At 40.4% G+C, this 22,295-nt stretch overlaps 4 protein-coding genes across 10 annotated transcripts in view; 3 read left to right on the top strand and 1 right to left on the bottom strand.

Annotated features, from left to right (window-relative positions):
* The first annotated feature begins 101 nt into the window (after positions 1 to 101).
* On the top strand, positions 102 to 1,228 carry LOC135651370 (putative expansin-A30). The gene is made up of 3 exons (XM_065171435.1): positions 102 to 279; positions 360 to 675; positions 754 to 1,228. Exons 1-3 carry the CDS (start codon positions 102 to 104, stop codon positions 1,064 to 1,066), a joined length of 807 nt encoding a protein of 268 aa, XP_065027507.1. The 3' UTR covers positions 1,067 to 1,228.
* Positions 1,229 to 2,810: 1,582 nt separating this feature from the next.
* Positions 2,811 to 8,671, top strand: LOC135651339 (MADS-box protein SOC1-like). Of its 2 annotated transcripts, none has more exons than XM_065171370.1 (7): positions 2,811 to 3,305; positions 6,956 to 7,037; positions 7,508 to 7,569; positions 7,666 to 7,765; positions 7,851 to 7,892; positions 7,944 to 8,015; positions 8,110 to 8,671. In XM_065171370.1, the coding sequence occupies exons 1-7, from the start codon at positions 3,121 to 3,123 to the stop codon at positions 8,203 to 8,205; spliced, it is 639 nt and encodes a 212-aa protein (XP_065027442.1). In that variant the 5' UTR covers positions 2,811 to 3,120; the 3' UTR covers positions 8,206 to 8,671. The 2 variants fall into 2 exon arrangements, with proteins under 2 accessions (XP_065027442.1, XP_065027443.1); XM_065171371.1 differs by having other exon boundaries at positions 2,820 to 3,305; positions 7,974 to 8,015; positions 8,110 to 8,665.
* Positions 8,672 to 11,568: 2,897 nt separating this feature from the next.
* LOC104000179 (brassinosteroid-responsive RING protein 1) lies at positions 11,569 to 17,381 on the bottom strand. 5 transcript variants are annotated; one of them, XM_018818869.2, is made up of 7 exons: positions 17,220 to 17,381; positions 16,228 to 17,115; positions 14,036 to 14,224; positions 13,874 to 13,933; positions 13,663 to 13,744; positions 13,129 to 13,356; positions 11,569 to 12,463 (listed from the first exon to the last, which is right to left on the bottom strand). In XM_018818869.2, the coding sequence occupies exons 6-7, from the start codon at positions 13,134 to 13,136 to the stop codon at positions 11,728 to 11,730; spliced, it is 744 nt and encodes a 247-aa protein (XP_018674414.2). In that variant the 5' UTR covers positions 13,137 to 13,356; positions 13,663 to 13,744; positions 13,874 to 13,933; positions 14,036 to 14,224; positions 16,228 to 17,115; positions 17,220 to 17,381; the 3' UTR covers positions 11,569 to 11,727. The 5 variants fall into 5 exon arrangements, with proteins under 5 accessions (XP_018674414.2, XP_009420439.2, XP_065025744.1 ...); XM_009422164.3 differs by having other exon boundaries at positions 13,129 to 13,348; positions 13,874 to 14,224; XM_065169672.1 differs by having other exon boundaries at positions 13,874 to 14,224; positions 16,296 to 17,115.
* A 2,102-nt stretch (positions 17,382 to 19,483) lies between these two features.
* Positions 19,484 to 22,295, top strand: part of LOC135651058 (protein CCA1-like) — a 32,769-nt gene continuing 29,957 nt past the window's right edge. The window contains exons 1-4 of one of the 2 annotated variants that reach the window (XM_065170846.1): positions 19,484 to 19,754; positions 19,852 to 20,048; positions 20,131 to 20,242; positions 20,806 to 20,867. In XM_065170846.1, the coding sequence (XP_065026918.1) occupies positions 20,007 to 20,048; positions 20,131 to 20,242; positions 20,806 to 20,867 (216 nt within the window). In that variant the 5' untranslated portion in view covers positions 19,484 to 19,754; positions 19,852 to 20,006. Of the gene's footprint in view, positions 19,755 to 19,851; positions 20,049 to 20,130; positions 20,243 to 20,805; positions 20,868 to 22,295 lie in introns of those variants that run through there. The other variant, XM_065170847.1, reaches the window with a different exon arrangement.

The following is a 22,295-nucleotide window of genomic DNA, read 5'->3' as shown; positions in this document are numbered from 1 at the left end:
TCACGCCCATCGTGCAGTCGACGTCCAAGCGCGGCATCAGAATTCTCCATCGCAGACACATGCAGTGTTGCATGTATAAATAGCTGATAGCAGTTTGGGCAATGCAGGGAGAAACCAAGGAAGAAATGGCTTCGTCGTCGTCGTCGTCGCTCCTGTGTAATCTCGGGTTACTGGTGCTGGCAATGGCGATAGCCAGAGCTGGCGCCGTGTTTCGCCCCACGCCGTGGTCGATGGCCCACGCCACCTTCTACGGCGACGAGTCTGCGTCAGAAACCATGGGTTTGTCTCATCTCAACATCGCTTAATGCATCTGTGGAACAGATCTAACGTTGTGAATGCCATCTATACGTATCTCTCAGGTGGAGCTTGCGGATATGGCAACCTGTTCAGCACGGGATACGGCACGAACACCGCGGCACTGAGCTCGGTGCTGTTCAAGGACGGATTTGGCTGCGGAAGCTGCTACCAGATACGCTGCTCCGGCGCCTCCGCGTGCTACAGGGGTTCCCCGATCATCACCGTGACAGCCACCAACCTCTGCCCCCCCAACTGGGCTCAGCCCTCCGACAACGGTGGGTGGTGCAACCCCCCGAGAGTGCACTTCGACATGTCGAAGCCGGCGTTCATGAAGATCGCCGACTGGCATGCCGGTATCGTGCCGGTCATGTACCGCAGGTAATCAAAACCATCCATCCTTCCGTTCTCACTGCCGCCATGAACAGTGCTGAAACACCATGGCATGCATGGTTGCAGGGTTCCTTGCCCGGTTCGCGGCGGAATCCGGTTCCTGCTGCAGGGGAACGGGTACTGGCTGCTGGCCTTCGTGATGAACGTGGGAGGCGGAGGAGACGTCGCCAGGATGTGGGTGAAGGGAAGCAACACGGGGTGGATCAGCATGAGCCAGAACTGGGGTGCTTCCTACCAGGCCTTCTCGAGCCTGGGAGGGCAATCCCTTTCCTTCAAGATCATGTCCTACACCACGAGAAATACCATCATCGCGTCCGACGTCGCTCCTTCGAACTGGAACGTGGGGTTAACCTACGAGGCAACCGTAAACTTCCGTTGATGTGGGACCTTCGATGTTCTTGTCCATGGAAGCTCTCGTAGAGAAGAAAGGCTGCCCACTAGGCGAGAAGGCCTTGTTTGGTGCAGATTGTGATAGGTTTGGTTCTGTAATCTTCTCAAGTCTATTAACAGATCAATGATACTGCTCATCGTTTGGCTTTTTGGGTAATGGATCGAGCTACGGATTGCAGTGCATCTACCACGTAATCGTTGACCAAGTCAATGGGAACTCACCACGTTTTATCTTGCTTACTGGCTAATGGTTCAAGTTACGGACGGTACGTTCGATGTGACTGGGGAGGGGCCCGTGCGGGACCCGCCTGTGGAGGTAGCCGAGGCGTATTTGTTTTCTTTTTCCTAGGACGCTTTACGTAGCAACTGAAGTTACGATAGACACTCGTCGCGACTCAAGGCGGGACGTGAGGCTGCGCACCTCGCCGTCGTCCTTTCGACGAGGAGAAGACGCGAGGCAGCGGAACCTAAGCGGATCGCGAAGCTTTAGGGGACCGCGGGCGAGCAGATGGTGGGCATTTGCATGAATCGAGGAGGACGGAGAGACGCGAAAAAAGGTTCTCAATGCTCACGAAAACGAGACGGCCTTTTGCGCCAATCGGAGAGCTCGCCCTTCAAATCACAGTGACTCCGCCTTCGCCTAAGTCTCATTCAGCCTCCTCCTCCTCCAACCTCCACGCCATGGATAACGCGCCCGCCGAGGAACTTTCTGCAACCTTTAACCCATTAAACAAGCGACGGAGAGAGGAAACAGAACCACGAACTGAGAGAGGGCGGGAGAGCAAGAAGAAGAAGAAGAAGAAGAAGAAGAAGACGAGGTTGGTGAGGAACAGGAGAAGCACGTGAGGCGGGACTCTCGAGACCTCGGCCAGCCGAGCCGCGTGTCCACACCTCGTGGGCTGCTGCTCTCGTACGTACGATCACCCCACGCCACGCCGGACACGCACCCACCGCCACCACCACCTCCCCTCCCCCTCCTCCTCCCCACTCACCTCGTACTGACCCCTGCGGCAGGACCACCACCGCACCCCTCCGAAGCCTCAGCTTTAGAAGAAATCTCTCTCTCTCTCTCTCTCTCTCTCTCTCTCTCTCTCTCTCTCGCGTTTCTGTATTTTCCTTCACACACACACACACACACACAGAGACAGGTAATGAATGAGAGGTTAGCACTTGGATCTTTTCCGCATATTACTTCGACGATCACTACACAGGCAGATCAGATGGACAGAGCACAAACAACTAAGAAAAAAGTACTACTCTTCTCTTAAGAATGGACGTTCTTTTCGCATACATAAATCAATAGTGAGATGACTCACTGTTTAGTTTCTTCCTTGGATGATGGGGGAGGAGGAAGAGAAATGATGATGTGCCCATGGCATCACTCGACACAAGATCACATTTTAAGGTTCTAAGATGTCATCAAAGAACTCGTTGGAGATGTACATAAATCGATGCTTTTCCAAATCAACCTAAACCAGAGGCAAAATTATGTTCTACTCAGATAAAGTGGTCAGCCCTACCAAGGAGGAAAAGTTCCCATGAACTTTAGACTCCAACGCTGTCCATGTCCTTTAGATTCTACAATTACAATACATTATGCTTTTCCTTAAAATGAAATGGAAGAATTAAAAGACTAACGCACACAAATCCAGAATAATATAGGAAAAGGCTAAAGAAACAGCAGCTGAGAAGACAATGTTTGCTGTGCTAACAGGTGAGGCCACAAATGCTCTCACTTCCCCTCTTTCTTCGTTCCTTAATTTGTTTTAGAATCTACGACAGTGTGACCAATAAGGAAAGGGATGCATAAAAAAGGAAGAAGCGAGGAGGACCGACACCAGAGAAGAAAGTGTTATTCTTTTCCTTTCTGTGATTATTCTTTAGCCATTTGTGGAAGTGCGGTTTCCAGCTTTAGTATCCTCTTACCCTTCATAAGTCCCCTAAGGTTCAGAGAACGACTGAGATGGGAGCCCAAGAGTGAAGAGATCACAGTTCAGATCAGAAGAACGGTAGAAAGAGAGAGAGAGAGAGAGAGAGAGAGAGATGGTGAGGGGCAAGACGGAGGTGAGGCGGATAGAGAACGCGGCCAGCCGGCAGGTGACCTTCTCCAAGCGCCGCAACGGCCTCCTCAAGAAGGCATACGAGCTGTCCGTCCTGTGTGACGCCGAGGTGGCCCTCATCGTCTTCTCCAGCCGCGGCAAGCTCTGGGAGTTCTCCAGCTCCTCCAGGTTCCTGACTCTATAACTATTTTCTTGGTTTCCTTTCCCCTTGTTTCGTGTGATCTCGCCCATTGTTTTCGGGCCTGTCTTCTTCCTCCTTTGATGCAGTACCCAGTTAATCGATCGGTCTCTCCCTTGTCCTACAAGTAGTACATGTTCTTTGCTGACACTCTCCTTTTGATACTTTCTGTACCTCCAAACTGACAAGGAGCTTTTCCACTTGTTTGATCTCTGGACGCTGCTCATGCGGTAGTACTCTTGTGGATACTTTGGTGTTGATTCTTCTTGAAGATCACCATCATCATGCACAGGAAACGATCACAGAGATCGAAACTATGAGTTGGATCATAAATCCTGAGATGAACTACATCAGAAACAAAAGCAAAATGGATGAAGGATGACCAGAGATTTAAGTTTCAGATACATATAATCGTGCCATCATGTGGGTCATATTTCCCATATTAGTGCATCCGACAGCAGTAGCTACTTGTATCATGTATGTTCGGTATGTGTTGGATTAGCATTAGCATTTCACCAACCTGGAAATGCTTGGATATAAGTTTCTTCTATGCACCAGCAAGTCTACCTGAAAGCCACAAGCATGGAAACCATGGCAAGAATGTGCTCCCTGGTGACATGGAAACCAAGTAGGCCTCAGGAAATAGTGACCTTTCTACTGTAGATTAGACTCTCTTTTCTTGCATTCTCCCTTGCAACTTCTCTTTTGCTGATACCAATCACTTCCCTAGATGATTTATTTCTCCAGATTTGAGTCAATAACTTTAAAATGGTAGCTATTTTTGTTTGTTTTAAGTCCATTTCTCAGGATTAGACATTTAAAAGCATAGATTCTTTAAATATGGATCCCTTTGTTGTGTCTTAGGAGCAAAAGTTCATCCTGCTTCTGCTGAAATATACTGCCTGTCCTTCAGAAAACAAAGTTATTGATGTCACTCGTTAGGTATCTCATTTTAGGCTCATCTCATGGGGCTTGCATGCTAGTGGACACTTTTGACTGATTGGGAGAGCACCATAAGCACATCAATTTTCAATCCCTGTATCTGGTTTTATTTTTACTTAATAAGATTATTTGATTTTGAACTCTTCTTATATGTCGCATCATTTATGAACCTGTTTCTTTGCAACCACCACATTGCCAATGGGGAGGATTTTCCCTCTACTTGGCATCATGTTTTTGCAATTACAAGGGTTCTTGATTCAAAATTGTATTACTTCTTTCTCAGAACCTGCCAGTTTTCTTTCAGATCTTCCTTCCTCTGCCTCAAACTGATACAAGATAATTTTCTCAACTATATGAGAAAATCTCTCTACTCTGTTGAGGAAAATCTTCTATTTTGTTGAGGAAAATCCTCTCTCCTAATCTAATCTGTATAAATAGGAGAGAGACATGTTAATGTATTCAAGCTAAAGTTATTTCAATAATAAAACTTCTACAATAATTGTTCTTATCTTCTATTCTTTTTATCACAAACAATATCATTCAATTTTCAACCATTGCCTTGGAAGAAGCAAATGACACACCCCTTTCACCTTACAAACTCTTCTTGTTGGTCGATTACCACCGGTAACCAATAATTTTGCGTTGATTAGATGCGCGTAGCATAATGCAATGTTAATTTTCAGCTAAATGTTGTAATTTAACCTTCAAAAAACTTTACTTATCACCCTAAGATCAAAGAATTAGTTTGCACTTGCTTATAGTTTAGCCTTCAAAAAACTTTGAGATGACTAATCATATCTAAATGTTGTTACTTGTTTCCACTTGACATTAACATTTTCTTAAACAAAGTCAATGTGAGAACCTATTCAATCTAAAATGTATAATATGTTCCTCATCCCAAGTCAAGTATACAACAACATATCATGAGCATCCATACCTCCATGTGATATTATATCAAGCTTTCTTATCTTTTTTCTTGCATACATGTAACTCTGGACTGTTCTAAATGACTAAGAAATCCTAACCTCAGATGACTGCTCTAACCCTGAAACCAGTGAGATATCTGAATCAACCTATCTATTCATAGCTTCGAAACATATCTGCTGGAAATCAAAGCACCTTGCCTTTACAACTAGACTCAAAAACATGAATCCTACCTATAAAGTTATTTGAGAGAATTGACCCCACTTGGATTAGAGATAGATATGCTGCTGCATTATAAGGTGCTAATAATGATTTCCTCATCCCATCTTGTTTATGCCAAATGTGTATATGATTTAGGTTGCATCAGAAATATCAACAATGAAGAAGAATACCTTATTCAGATCAATTATGTGACTAGAAGGTATGGTCACTTGTTTTATGGTTTCATTTCTTTTTAATGTTGGTGATTACTTTGGATAAACTACTAATTAATAGAGGGTGCTGCAGTGTGTGTGTGGGAGAGAGTTGTGACTGCTGCAAAGTTATACAGTGATTAGTATTATGTCATAATTGGCAACTTTAATCGAGTTCCATCAGACCGATCTCGACTGATGTATGACAATAATACCAAGATAATATATAAAATGAGAGTGATATCGGATGATACATGGATTGAGTATATCGTATCCGAATCAATTGATATCACGGAGAACTCTAAAAGATGTATGAGGAAGTAAGAAAATTGCTACTCAATCAATGCAGTATGAAAACATGAGCACAATGATATCTTATCTTCTTTTGAAGTTTAAACACATAAATAATAATAGCAAAATTGTCCTAACATGTCACACATACTGACATAGACATGCGCTGCTTCATAGGATTCTTCAGTTTGTTCACTTCCACCACCCAAGAATTTGGATCAGTAAATGGGAAGCAAACTGTGATGTGCTTAGGATAAGAAAGGAATCGATAAAGCTCTCTAAATAGTAAGCCTTTCTTCATTTTCCGTGATTAGGTTAAGCCAGTATTAACTCTTCAGTAGTATGTGCAAAAAGCATGTTGGAATGGATGCAAGATTTTATTTCATATACAGAAACACTAAAACAGATGGATTTTTTTTTTTTGGGTTTTTGAACATCGATCTTTATTATGTTTAGCGTTGAATTGAATTCCCAAAGCTCATGTTATATTAAAGCATTTATCTTTCTTATTTCAACATTGATATTTTTATGTTTCTTCCTGTTGTGTACCAAAATTTGTACTTGATATTTCAACTTCTTTAGCTTTTATTTTTTCTGTCTCTTGCATCTTCTGCAAGTAAATGACACTCATCCTTGTAAACTTTTCAGTAACCCCTTTGTTACTAATCTCTTTTGGTCACTCATTAAACAAACATAATCATTAGGTTAAGCAAGTAAATGACATCCTTTCCTTGTTGAGGATTAGCCAAAATTCTATGGTTATATTTTTGATGATGGATTCTCCACTCAAAATAAATATGGCTACTACCATGACTTTTATTATACCAAATCTATGTTTGTAACTCAACATCTAGGGTTTAGCTCTGTGGATCAAATTGAGGTAAAAATTGAATACTAAGTATATTCTAGGAATAAAACAGATCAATGTTATCCACTAATATTATATCATCTAAAAACTCTCTTCTTCTTTTTTTTCCTCATCAATTGTGAGCAATTTTTAGTGTCTAATGCTTTTAGAATTCATTTTTCTCAAATAGTTCATTAACCCTCTTCCAATCTTTGGTGTTCAGCATCGAAAAGACGATGGATCGCTACTTGATGCACACAAAGGATGTGAATACCAAACACAGCGCAATGACCCAAGAGATGAAGGTTGAAAGGCTTCATCTTTTTCTATCACATGGATTCTGATAAGTAAATGATTGTGCTGTTGATCTTTCAAGTCAAGCATTCCAGTAGTTAGCTGCAGAAACAAGAAAGATCAGTTCTGCAATAACACTCACCAGTGGAAACATTAGCCATATTCAACAACATTGAATCCAAGCATTCAAAAGCATCTGTTCATGTTTTTTCTTCACTTCTGAAGATTACTCAAAAGTATTGAGTTATTAGCATTCCATTTTAGTGCTATCAACACTGTCCAAGGAGATCTTCCCTCAAAACTAAAAGGAAAAGGAAGAAGAATGAGATCAAGATCTTATCAGTAACCACTGTGAATCATAAAGTAGACCCAATGCAGCTAATAAGAGAAATTAATGTTATGCATAAAAGAAAAAAATAAAACCTTCATGACTTCTTCTCCCTTGGTTTGTCATGTGTATATTTGTACCTGCTATTTGCAGGATCTGATGTCTGAGGCCACTAATATGACAAAGAAGATTGAACTTATTGAAGCCCATAAAAGGTTCCTTAATTTTGCCCACACTCCATCCTCCTTATTGTTCTATCCAGTTTACAATTTTGACCATTTGGTGAGCATGCATCATTTGCTTTGGTGCAGGAAGCTCCTTGGTGAAACTTTGGAAACTTGTTCAGCAGCAGAACTGCATGAACTAGGGAATCAGCTGGAGGAGAGCCTGAGACAAATTAGGAAGAGAAAAGTTAGTCCTGATGAGACATCCTTTCTTCTCTTGCTCATCTTGCAAACCTAATTGGTTTTGACTCACTTTTCTTCTGTTCATTCAGCAATGCCTCCTAGCCGAGCAAATCGCAGAGCTCAGAGAGAAGGTAAAAGCATCATTCCCTGCCATATGATCATTCTTACTGCCTCACTGTAAGGATCTCTGTTGTTTTATGTATGAAACCCAGGAGAAGAGCCTTTTAAAGGAGAATAAATTATTACATGAAAAGGTAATCTATCTGCTTCACTTACATTTCTCTATCAAGCAGTCATTTTTCAGTGAAAAATAAACTAATTAGACTTATTTATTTTGTTAAAATGAAGTTCAAGGGAGGAAATATGCTACAATTAAATGCAGCAGAGGTTCAAAGCATGGAGGTAAACACACAGCTGATGATTGGGAGGCCAGCAACTCTCTGAAGTGACAATACCTCAGAATGCTCATTAACCTTCGATTTTAAGTAACCTACATCTGTTAATGCTGCTTCTAAGCACTGAGTTCTGTGGATACACAAATGTGTCTACGGCCAAAGAACCATAAGGAAGTAAAGCTGAACTTGAACACCTTATGGTAGGTGATGAAATAAGTAAATATCATGCTAAGATTCATGTATCAGTCAGACTTGTTGAGCAATGCTGATTGCCTGCAATAAATTAGTATGATCCTTAGATGTTGAATGGCATACAGAGGTCTGACTACTTCATGCAAGATTAGTGAAGGTGTATATTAAATCCTTGCAGTAAGGACAGCATATCAAGGTTTCTTTGGTTCTCAGCTGCATGCGGTCACGAGGTCTGAGGTTTCTCTTCCGTCCGAAGCAGTGGGAGGGAGCAAAAGATGTATGAGTGTGACGATCGACAAGTAGCGCTGCCGGACGCCACAGCCAAAGAGAGAAAGCAACGAGACGTAGTAGTTATAGTAGGCTTGTCAAGTGAGATCCCATCAAATCTTTGTCAGAGAAAGAAAGCAAGACTTCGACGTAACAATTCCATCAAATCATTTTGTGTCGGTCACTCCCCCCGCCCTCTTTTGTGTTGACGTGATAGTTGTTCCTGCACTGTTCTTGGAAGGAGTGATGCAGTCAAATGAGACTCGAAATGACTTGCTGCTTTGGGGACGCAGCAGTTGCTCTCCCCATTTTCCGTGTCAATTCAATGCAGAATGCATCTTGCGCAGAAGGTTTTCTCCCGGTTTTGTGGATCCGTGGACGTGTCTCACTGCCCTGGGCACATGTAGGTCGATGTCTTGACAAGACTCGAAGGCTTGGCAAGACTACAACTTTGCTGCAGTAGCCTTTGCCCAGGTTTCCTGGATCTGTCTTTTCATCGGAGGCCAATCTTGCTAGATAGATTTCAAAGGCTTAGGTAGTAGTGCAACTATGCATCAGAGATGCTGCATGAGTAATATAGTTGATGGAACCTAGAATGGGTCAGCAGCACATGAAGGATTCTGGATCTAAAACCCTAGCATAAGGATTGCTGCCTAACTCAGATTATGATCATCTGCAAGAGAAGTAAGTTTAATATAATGTTTCAGTTCATAGTTAATCAGATATGGATTGAAAGAATCATTTTTTTTTGTCATGTGGATTGTGTTCATAGCATGTTCATCTTAAAATAGTTGATGTAGGTGGAAAAGGAGGAGTCCATGCAATCAGCATATGCCATCACTAGTTGAAACTGTTCATTCAATATATTCTCACCTTACTCGAAGACTATGTTTTCAACTCTAAAGATTGAACTTGCACTCTGCCGATATGTGATAACTGGCACTTCTCTTATGCATTTCCTTAAGGAAAAGATTACTAGATGGAGAGATTGTATTGAACTGTTCTCTTTCTTGTGCTGACACTTGTGATGCTTGACCACATCGAGGAACCGAAAAGGAAAGCGATCAAGTTTTTTGTTCGTACAAAGTGCTGATCCACAAGGCTTAAACATGGCATTGAATTAAGAAGCATCTCTGCATCACCTTTTATTTTCTTGCATAAATATGTAAGCATTATTTGTAGCTTGATCTGTTAGTTCATTGCTAGCCATCCAAAAGTAGGTTTCAATTATTTGAGATGTATTAAAATGCTTTTGATAGAAGATAAGATTTTCCGATAGAAGATAAGATTTCCCAACTATATGAGAAAATCTCTCTATTCTGTTTATTCTGTTGAGGGAAATCTTTCCTCCTAATCTGTATAAATAGGAGAGGGAACATGTGTTAATATATTTAAGCTAAAATTATTTTATTTATTTAATAAAATTTTTCAATAATTATTCTTATCTTCTATTCTTTTTCATCAGCTTTGACCTTTACCTGCAATGCTCTTCTGAAACTTGATGCCAACTTCTCGACCCATAACTTTGTTAGGACTCTCATCCTTTGTGGAGTACCTTTTCCCAAGAAGATTACAAGGTGAAGAATTGACAATCTTGTAACCAGGGTTAAAGCTCTGATCAATTAGTCATCAAGTGGGTGAGATTGGCTCCATGTAAATTAAGATAGTGATAGTAAAAAACAGCCAATGATAGAATGGTTGGTATCTGCACCTTTAAATTTATATAGAAAGATTTGCATAGAAACATCATGTGAAGAATGCTCTAATTTCAGGAGAATGAGGAGATAAATCATGAATCATTCATTCCTATCGACATTTTAGTATGAGGGGAAGCCTGTGATCCTCTTCTCATCGATCTGTAGGTCCACAAGGATGAGGCTTGAGCTAGTGATTCGGGGCTTGTGCTGCTGCTGGGTCTTCTCTCCAAGTACATGTAGGTTCATGGATAGCACTGCCCACCGCATTTCCCCAAACACAGCATGCATGCTCTGTGTTTGAAGGCAATGCAAGGATGACTCCGTTTGCTCCTCAGCTGGTCCATTTTGGTACAGAGTTCAGGTGGCTATGGGGCCCGCAAAATTCACCAGCAATCACCTGTTTGTCCATTGTGACAGAGATCAGATCAAAATGGAGTCATCATCACCTGAAAGATTGTACTTTGTGTGTGGTGAGGAATGGGACCATCAGCCTTGAGGAACTCTCATCTGATTAGTTTCACATGGGATATGAACTAGACTTTGATTAATGCATTCACTACACCTCCAAGCAAACAACTTGTAGTCCATTCTTTATCTACCACTTAGGTAAGCAACTCAACTCGAGCTCTAGCATTTGAACTTGGCATTCAAGTCATCTTCTATTGAGATCCACCAACCTCCTCCTCTGAGGTGTGTGGAAACTACCTCTGTTAATTGAGATCCCGTGATGGACCACCCACCTCATGGTCTGAGGCCACTTGAGCTCTTCCTAGCCATCGAACTCTTCTGACTTGCAAGTTCATCTTGCTTCCTTTCCTTTCACCTTTTTGTTTTAAGCGAACTCTTCTGAAGGCAAACCTCACCAGGATCAGTTGAGGGTGCTCAAAATTAAGATCAGAAAGGGAGAAAAATCAGTCCAAAGGTGCTTCCTCTCAATCCAAGTGCTGCAGCGGCAGTGCCATCTTGTGACACAACCAAGGAAGATGTTGGAATCAGAGATGTCTACCATGAGGTTTGAATGGGATAAATTTGTGCTTGGTCCAGTTAATAATCTAAGATCTTAGATCTGTACAGTACACAGAAGACCAACAGAAGCCATCTGCAACCGAGACTGGATCATGGCATGCACACCATCTTTTCTTCCCTCTCATGATCATCGTCAACCATCAACCCAATCCTTTGCAGGCAAAATAAATGGATTTACACACTCACAAGATGCTTTCTTTTTTCCATGTAGAATCATGTACACCAGTATCTCGAACGAGAGAACACAGTAAAGAGTAAAGGATTTCGAGTGACTCGTCAGTCTTAGCACCAACTTTGTACATAAGCCTCTTGAGGTAGGTAAATTATGGTTCATCAGGGTACAAGAACACTGTATTAACCCACTGTATGCAGCTAGCTATTCTTTGGCTTCAACCTCGGGAAGGCTCAGCAAACGCGGCATCGTCCTCCTCCTCCTCCTCCTGCTCCTCCTCCTCCTCCTCGCTTCCGTTGGGCAACAGCTGAGCTCGGCACAGAGGGCAGGTGAGCTGGCCAATGTCCACCCACTTGTCGATGCAGGCCTTGTGGAAGGCATGGGAGCAGTTGCCGAGCTCCCTGACCTCGTGCTTGCCCTCCAAGGCGCCGAGGCAGACGGCGCAGATGGCTTCGCCGCCGTGGTGTGAGCTGGGGCGGAGGGTGGAGAACCTGACGACGGGGAGCCTGGTCTTGATGGCGGAAGGCGGAGAGGGAAGCGAGAGGGGGGAGGGCAGGTCGGGGAGCTGCAGGGGGAAGGCGAAGTAGTCCTCGTAGGAGGTCGCGAGGCCGAGGTAGAAGAGGGCCATGGAGACGGCGAGCTTGATGCGGTCGAGGAGGTTGACGACGAAGGCGACCGGTCGCGGCAGGATGACGGTGTAGCAGACGGAGGGGAAGCCCATGGATGAGTGAGCGAGCTGATGAAGAGGGATTGCAGGTGGTAACGGTGGTTTATGGAAGGAAAATGAATGGGTTGGTGGAGGGAGATAGTAGGCCTCTATAAATGTGACTGAGAGAGCAGAGAGACAGAGAGAAAGAGATGAACACCCCATGTGATCTCTCTCTTTTTTGGGAGTACGAAGGAATCGGAGGGCTGAGCAAATGCTGCCTTCCCCAGGGATGGACAAACTTTGACTGCAAAAAAGTTGCATGCATTTTAAGTTGTTTAGTGCAGAAGCCACCCACATAAGAAACCTTCAACAAAATAAAACGTGACACTAATAAAGGGTTAGAATGGCCAAATTTTTATATATAAGTTAGGAAATTGACCAACTTTCTTTTTTTTTCCCTCAAAATTAATTGACATGGTTTTGCAGCTCGGCAATATAGACAGGAAATGGAGTTATAGAAGACGCGATGAACTCTGTGAGTGCCCTCACCTGCTTTACACACATGATCTTGGTAAAGTATTTACGAATGTGTACAAAGTTTCATTGTGACATATCATCATTCACCATGTGCCCAGTGGCCCCATAGCCAGAATGCACTTCTGTTTGGTAGTGTGTCAACTTGTTTAATCTCAGAGCAATCTTAAGATAGATGAATACTGTTTCTTGAGGTTAAACTTGCTTTACTTCATAATCAACTCTAACAGAGAGAGAGAGAGAGAGAGAGAGAGAGAGAGAGAAAAGGAACCTTGTTTCATGCAATATGCCTGTTTGTTTAATGCATAGAAAAGTCAGGATAAAATACGAAAGATACTATGCTTGATGGAGCACTTATAATTAGATCAAGCCATTCTATGCTATATTCTAATCAAAAGCACAAAGATTCGAGGAGAAATGAGGTCACTGATTTACCTGAACATGTGAAGCTTCCTCAACACTCTTCCATAACCATAATGAGTTGCTTGACATGAAAGCTCAAATGTCAACTTGTTTATGTGTGTGTGTGCATTGGCATGGATGCACTTCACATCTTTTTTACCTCGGCAGTAGTTTGTACAAATGCCACTGTCATGCTCACCCACTCCTGCGACAATGCATCATGGCAGGAGGTCCCACCGGGCTGTGAACACCCCTGCCACACTGAGAAATTGTTAGTCTATTATATCAATGATCACATACCAGGATTCCTTGAGCCTTTACCCAGCTAAATAAACAAGAGTCTTTTGTCTGTGGCATGACCTTCTTGTCTGCTAAATGCAGGGAAGGTGAAGCCATGGCTACCCTATTATAAGCTTGAGGAGGAAGAAGGGTGGGCAAGGAGAAGACATGGGAAGTGGGTTTGGTGCAATCGGGTAGCCGCTTCTTCTACCATGTCTTAGAATTTTGCTTGCAACTTGTTGATGTTCCTTAATCGACAACCAGTTAGGTAGTGACAAGATTAATTACCTCTTGCACAGTGGAGCGGTCGGTGCATTTGTTGTTGTTGTCATCCCCACCTTCTCCTCCAGTAATATCAGTATATCTTTACCTGCATGTGTGGAAAACTTATGGTTACACATCAGTTAATTAGAAGAGTGGATGACAAACTGCATCAAAAAATTCCAATTTGAACTAGGAAAATAGTTAATAAATTAAACTCAAGAATGAGGATCCATACCCAAATTTTCAAATTGGATTCAGATCAGTCAGCAGCTTATCGGTACCATCAAGACATAAACTGGGGAAAAAAAGGACAATATAATTCTGAACTAAAAGCTGTTTTAGCATTAATACAAAACAAATGAGAGCTGTTTCAACTTTCAACATTCCATAGTACCACCTAAAGGGAAAAAAAAAGCTGTTTTCACTGTATCCCCAACAATGCTTGTTTGTATGTGTCCATGGTGCTTGATGTTCACCATCAGGACATCCACAGTAAATTCAAGAATCTTACAAAGCTTGTGGGTTGCTTTCAAAGCACAAGCAACTCACATTATTTTCATTGATACAGCACATTTTGCTGAGGAACCTACACAAGAAAAGGGGTCATGTTAATTTGATAAAAAAATATAAGAAAATTAAGAGCTGCGGCACCAATGAACAATTCCTCAAGACATATATTTCTTAAATTATTAAGCAAATTGAGACTAAAACAACAATTTTAAGTCCCACAAAGCAAAAAAAAGTTTTACAAAACATAATGGAAAAGGATATTGTTTGAACCATTTTAATGCCAACGATTTGATGTCCTACTTATGCTAGCATCCACTATTCCTCTGCAACAAAACATACTTTCATTGCTCGTATAAAGGACAAGACACATGTTCTGTTATCATGGATAGCAGAGAAAAGGGAAGGAAAGCAATTCACCATACCAAAAGCTATAGGTGTTAAAAAGTTTAGAACTAATATAATATTTTAGATAAAACATAAAAATATAAACACAGTAACAAACAGTAATATATATGGTTTGGTAGAAAGCTTAAACTGCATCATATATTATCTGACATCGCTTACCTGACATAAACAGATCAGATCTACCACAAGCATATCTATGCAGCTCACCAGTCATGAAAGAAACACTAGTCTCAGGAAAAGCACCTAATTACATTGCATCTACATATTATATTTATGTGCTCAAGTCTTGCAGACCATTCTATGTCCCCATGATCATCTTCCTAGAAGTTAAGAGTAGATTTTTTTGATCCTGGAAAAATCAACATCCTTCTACAAATTTAAATTTATTCATTGTCACAGATGGTCCAGGAAATTTTCTCTGGAACTCAAAGCATTTCTTGAATGCAATCAGGAATACATAAAATGCACTTCACAATTTTTTTTTCTTCACGTAGCAAATTAAGATGATCAAAAGCTGAGTGAATATGCTGACATATGATAGTTGCGTGGAACATGCTAATAAGAAGGCATTGATATCCTAGTTAGAAGGTTTCAATCCATGATACAGATGTTAATCTTGCTGAGCATAAAATGTCACATGAATCCTAAATCCAACAAGAAAAGTTTGCACCAATCACTAGAAAAGCTACAACAACATACAAAGATGACAAAAACAAAAGATCATATAATATAATTTACCAACTAGAAACTTTAGCTAAGTTGCTCCAAGTCCAATTTGACCTGGAATAGTCCAAAACGTCTCATGGCAGTCTAATTCCATACCAGACAAGCTCCAAGCAACAAAGGAACCAAACAATTAACATCACATCCAGAAGTTTGATGTTTCTACCACTATTGTTAGAGACAATCAAATAAGTAGCTAATACTTGACATGGGCAAACATTTTACCCAATGCATTAAGCAATTGGAGAAATTGACCCAAATACTGAAGCAACTGACCCTATCCCTTACATATCATGAAACAACCCTATGCCTTACATACCCACGATTGCTCCACAACACGACGTATTCCATATGCTAGGTAAATATGCTGCAGTTTTAAATAGCTATACATCTCGGGTAACACAAGTAAGTCTCTGATTATGAGCTTCGAGCAGACAAGAGGTGGCAACCATTTAGGCGAACCACAGGTGGCAGAAGGTTTAGCATCTTCAAACTTCCCATTTAGTGACAAATGGTATCAATCAGCCACTATACCAATCCCCTTTACTTCTTGAAGAAGTCACAAGGCTGAAGATGCACCATGACAGACCCGAAAACAAATGCCAAGTTGGTCTATTAGGTTATATACTTGGGCATTCTTGGCACCCCTGCATTTTAATGCACCTTGTGAGAATGAAACAAGCACTTAAAAGATGCAGCATCACAAATTACAACATACCCCAACTAGATAAAATTTCACGTTTGCATTTGAAATAAAGTATTACTAGCATTAGCGTATGTCCTACTAAATTAACTCTGGGCATGTTTAACATGATATATATTTCCAATGAAAAGTAATTGGAAATTGGAAACAGATATAAGATTGTAACTGAGAGTGAGGAATTGTTGCATCTCAATAAGCAAAACCTCTAGTGGATATTAAATAAGGTAGTGAACAAAGTAAAACGATACCGAATAATATATGGTGCCAGTAGATGAAATAGAATGAGCCATAACCAGTGAACAGCCAAGGTACAGACCATTATAGATAAAACAGGCCCACTGAAACTCCTGAGTTGAAATACCGAGTAGCTGGTGGAGCATGATAACTTAAACAACCCAACTGATCCAGAAGCAAAGAAAACTTTCCACCGCCACTGCCAATCCTCCGTGCTAAGATGCATGTAATTTAGGACAACAGAAACTTCAGCACAGACACTGACCAGCAATAGGACTATGAGTAGGAATCCAAACACATAATGGACCCTCCAAGCCATATGCTAGGAAGGACGAAGAAAAGTTTAACAAAGAGGGATCCAAAGGGAAGAGTCCACAATGGATACTACCTAGAAGAAATTTATCTTGTTATCTGGTTCTTTTGCACATAGTGCTGAATATGCTAAGCCAAAGTGCGTCAGTAACCCACCCAAAATGCTATGTGGCATCAAGATCGAGTACCACAAGGACAAAAGATCTAAGAACAATGAGATTGGAAGAACTCCTGTTCTCTTGCTGACTCACAGTATGACGTTTAAAATGCATATAACAACAAGCCCGATCACCCTCCATCCTGAGGCATGTATCCCACCTTAAGAGACATCCGATGTCAATTCTCACAAATACAACTTCATAGGCAACTGAGATCTCTTGCCCCCAAATTGATTGGGACTTGTCAAGCTCCAGAGTGCAGTCCATTGGATCAATTTTATCATGGCAGCCGGATCACGCTTCACGCTGCATGGAACAACTTCATAATACCCAGACATCTTTTCCTTTGCAGTCTCCGATATCACTCCCACCCTTCTTCACCTCTGCCAATAAACTCCACATTCTTCGCTTCAATATGTTACCGATCTAACCCTAAACAATATGAAGCCACAAAATTAGTAGAACACAGAATCGAACGCAATGGTAAAACCGATACCTAAACAAAAAAAAATCAAAGATTAAAGAGGAATTCCTACAAATTGTAGTTCCTCGTTCACTATTGCCAACAGAGGCGAAAGGAACGGGTCTGGTTGAAGATAATAAATGTATCGATCGAATTAGGTCAACGGATTGGATCGACTGAAGAGCAATACAGTGAGGAGATTGGGGAGAGGAGAAAGAAACGAAGCGGTTCTCTCTCTCTCTCTCTCTCTCTCTCTCTATATATATATATATATATATATATAGAAAGAGAGAGAGAGACTCGAACTTAACGTTTGTCAGTTACGCTAACTAACCAAAACACTAATTTTGATAATACAACTTTTAAAGATTATTTTAAATATATTTATTTTTTATTTTTAAATTATTATCAACCATAATTATCAATAATTAATGTTATATATTTATTTATGAACTTCACTTAAACCTAAATATAAATTTAATTTACTTAATTTCAAAATTAAATTTTACATGATAATAATGTATTAGATTAAAAAAATTTACGTGATATTAATGTGGATGAGGCACCTCGGAGAGCGATGTCTTGGAGATACGTTGGTCGGGATTGACTTTTACTAGTCGAATCTAGATGAATAACTCTTTCTCGACTGCGTATCTTCAAGGTGCCCTTGTCCATATGGTTTACTTAGTCCAATTTAAGATCAATCAAATCTTTTATGATTTTAGTATAATAATTTCTTCTATCGACAAGCATTATCATAAAATTTTTCTGATTTATTACTAAGATTTGTATATTATCTAGTTATTCACATGTTAACCAACAAAGAAAACCTTGACCTAATAGATTTAGTATTTCATTTAATAGAGTTACAAGATGAGTCTTGAACCATAGATATTCTACTAGTGAATTTTGATTGTTAATTTGATTTAGTAAAATTAGTTCTATTTCTCAAATGTTATTATGGTTATAGTAACTTACAAGAGAAAATTTATCTCGAGGATAATAAAATACTCATTCCAAAAGAAATACATACCTGAAAAAGACTATAAAGGGGTGCATCCAGCTAAACCCTTTAAATGGATAAATTGATTTTTATTTATTGCAAATATAGAAAGCTCACAAAGTGTTCAATTTTAATCCTTTTTAAAGAATATATGCCTGAAAATATTATTTTATGTACTAATATTAGTGTTGTAACGGCTAGTTTAATGATAAAATATTTTCTCTAGGTGTTATGTTAATATTATATATTCAATAAACTTTAATATATTAAAAGTTGATGTGGCATGTCTAATAAGCTTTAATTAGACCCCCACATATTATGTTTTTACTGATAAAAGTAGATTTACATGCCTAATTCTATTATAACCCAAAACCTACCCGACAACTCCACCATCAATTTTAAGATTTTGTTCTCATAACATATAATATTTTAAATATTTTTGAATAAGTTATTTTCAAACATATTTACAAGAGAGAAAAATCAAGTTGTATATCAATTTATCAATTTAATTTGTGCATAACATTTTTCAAATGCTTAATTCTCTTATAATCCTATCGTCCTTTGGATAAAAATCAGGGGTAAATCTGTCATCCTGCCAGCACTCGGAGGCATTTCCTTGATTTCTCGCGACCACCCGCTCCACGTACTCTCTCAGAACGGTTTGTGCCCATAGCGGGGCCCACATGGACCCCTCCTTGGCTCTTCCATAGATGCAGGTGAGCGCAAAGCGGGTAACTTGGGATGGGTGAACGGACTTACTCCCGTCATCCGACGTGGCGGATAAGAGCGGCCCAGGTTGCGCGAACGCCACATGGCCGGGCCCCTTTCTGGGGACCGCTGCGGGCCCCGTCCCGGCGACGCGGTTTGCGCCCGCAGCCTCATGTTCACCGCGAAGTCGCCGGCCATACGTTCCCATCGACCGTTCCCATGCGCCCGTCCTCATAACTCCAACCTCCATATGCGGCCGCGGCTGCATTGGCCTCCGCGCAGACCATCAAGATCAATCGATTTGGTAAAATCAACGGTTCTTGTCATCCCGTACGTATATTTTATAGGTGTGTTCTACAGGTCCGTATAAAGCTTCATATCTCGTGGACTAGCTTTCGCCACCTCTTCCCACCGAACAACTCCGTAAAGCGCACCTGAGTCCCAGAACGACCACTGATATCCGTCCACATGGCGCTAATCCAGACCGCCCATTTCAGCCTCAAAAAAATAATTATTTTAAGTAATTTAGATAAAGCTCTCCGGGCGTTCTCCGCGTCTTCTTCCTTTTTCTTTTCATTTTTATTGTTTTGTTATTTCTCAAAACCACAAGAAAAATTCGTGGCTGAGGTTTCTCCTCCCCGCGTCGAGAAAGCGAGGCCGCCTCGGCCTCCCTCCCGCTCCTCCCCTTTTCCGGCTCGTAGTTGCAGTCGAACTCCGCTCTCTCCCGAGGAATATATAGATCTGTTTCGCCTCTTCAAAATCTTCTCTACGTGGAGATTGCGTTCTGGATCCAGTTTTGTGATGTAGAAGGGTTTGGGTCTTTCGATCTTTCATGCGCGATGATTTTTTTGTTGTTCTTTTGGCAGTTCAAGGCGACTGGATTGATTGGGTTTGGAGGTAAATATTGGATGGAACCGATCTGTGATTGGCTGATTTCTTTCTATTTTCTTTTTGGTTCTTGATTATTGTGTTTGGTCGGATGATGGTGCTGTAGATTTTAGCAAGTTATGAGGTACTTCTTGCGCCAAATTGAGCGTCTGGTTGGAGATATGGAAGGAGGATTTGCGCTCTTTGTGGATGACCTGAAGTCCAGCTGATCCTTGGTTGTTCTTTTGTCTTCGCTCTGCTTCTTGAATTTAAGATTTCGGTATGGAAGGGAACTCTTCTGGAGAAGATGTGGTTGTCGTGAAGGTCGGAAATTAGTGATGTCTCAGTTGATCTTTACTGTTGTTTTTCTAGTGGATGCTTAAATAAAAGAGTTGTTTTGGTGCAGACGAGAAAGCCATACACAATTACAAAGCAAAGGGAGCGGTGGACTGAGGAGGAGCACAACCGATTTCTTGAAGCTCTGAAGCTGTATGGGAGGGCCTGGCAGCGCATCGAAGGTTTGTGGACTTAACTCATGCTTCAACTTGGACCATTAGTTTGAAACTGGAGTTCTGTGTGTATATGGTCCGGCTGTTCTATTATGAAGTGTCCTTCGAGCCATAGGGTATAAGACCGTTTGATTCCTACCTCAAAGGAGTAGACCGTTTGTTACTTAAAAAAGTATTGAGATGAGTACTGATTTTTCAGTAACAAATTAAATGCTATGTTTAACATTCTTTTTATCTTTTTCACTTGTGAATCTCATCTGTTTTATGCTTGTGACAGACTGTGCAAATTAAATCTAGTTTGTGTATTTAGCTTAACTCATGATTCAACTTAAACCCGATCAAAGATTTAGTTTGGAACTTGAGTTCTGGGTGTACATGGTACGGCTGTTCCATTATGAGGTGTCCTTCGAGCGATAGCATGTAAGACTGTTTGATTCATACCTCGAAGGAATAAACTGTTTGTTACTTGATAGTATCGAGTATTGATTTTTTAGTAACAATTTAAATATTATGTTTAGCATACATCTTGTCTTTTTCACCTAGTCATGTCATCTGTTTTATGCTTGTGACAGAGCATATTGGTACTAAGACAGCTGTGCAAATCAGGAGCCATGCACAAAAGTTCTTTACTAAGGTCAGTTGCTTTTCTTCTTTTGTAGAAATCCATATATGAACTTTGAAGCTTAGGCAAACTATATGTGCTTTTATACTGCCTTTCATGGAAAATTTTTTTAGATGCTTGAGTCAACTACAAGGATTCTTTCTTATTTGGTAGTTAGATTAGCTTTACTGATTTAGAGTCTCTCCTTGATGAAAGTACATGCTATATTGTTACACAAGTGTTGCTTAGTCTAAAAAAAAACAAAAAATCTAGAAAGTCTTATTAGTCAATATTTGCATAAAACTTTGCAACCAGATATAAATGGGGATTTGATCTCATGCTTTTGTGGCACATTATTTTACTGCTAGGATACTAGTGGTTTTTTGTGGAAATATTTTCAGACAAGCACTGCCAAGATATCTTTCATACGCAGAGGTATTTATAGAGAATCACCACAAAAATATCCATCATTGATAGTTTGATACTTTCCTTGAGATATCTTATGCTACCTATCGTCTTAAACTCTGGCATAATAGTTTCTTCACCTTTACTTTTAAAATTTTTTCTCAGAGTACTTCTAACAAGTTTGAACTTTGAACATATATGATAAGCTTTTCATTACCTGCATGCCATGCTGATAAAAATGGTTACAATGACCTGATAATATATGATGCATGCTTGAATGTTTTTTGCTTTTTACTGAGATGTTTTGCTATCTGCAACAGATTGAACTTGATAGAACCCATAACTTACACTTTCATTTCATTAATAATGTGCAGTTAAAATAGGCCATGTGACTAGGCCATGACGCCAAGTCCTGAAATATTTAAGCATTATGGAGGATCTTTTCCTTTCATTATAATCCAACAGAATATGTAACAGTTCTTCAATCTTTATGAAGCATAGGCTTCACTTTTAAGTTGAAGGTAGATTGGTTTTCGGGCTTAGTGGTGTAATTTACAAGAACATATGCGTTGATAGCATGATAAGTTTATTTGTTTGGATTTGTTTCTCCCCTTTCTTTTTTGGTTCCTTTTTCTTAGCTATTCATCATGCCTAACTAATGTAATTTTTATTTCTATTTTATCCCTTATCTCACTTTGTCATGCTATTTTATTTGTTTATATATTTTCTTCATTTTATTTATATTTTCTTTTCTGTTGAAATTGTTCTTGACCAAGGATTGAAATATCGTACTGTACCAAAGTTTCGACATTCTCTCGATACGGTATGGTACGGTGCTGTATACCGAGCGGTATACCATTTGGTGTGTGTGTATATATATATATATATATATATATATATTTATATTTATTTATTTATTTATTATAAGTAAAAAAAAATATTTTGGCGACGTCGTCGACTCCCCCATGCGAGGTGATGTCGCCGAGGTGGGGCAATGTTGCCTCTCTCTCTCTCTCTCTCTCTCTCTCTCTCTCTCTATATATATATATATATATA

Source organism: Musa acuminata, chromosome BXJ3-10, assembly GCF_036884655.1.
Source record: "Musa acuminata AAA Group cultivar baxijiao chromosome BXJ3-10, Cavendish_Baxijiao_AAA, whole genome shotgun sequence".
NCBI classification, from domain to species: domain Eukaryota; kingdom Viridiplantae; phylum Streptophyta; class Magnoliopsida; order Zingiberales; family Musaceae; genus Musa; species Musa acuminata.
This window is presented reverse-complemented; position numbering and strand designations above follow the sequence as displayed.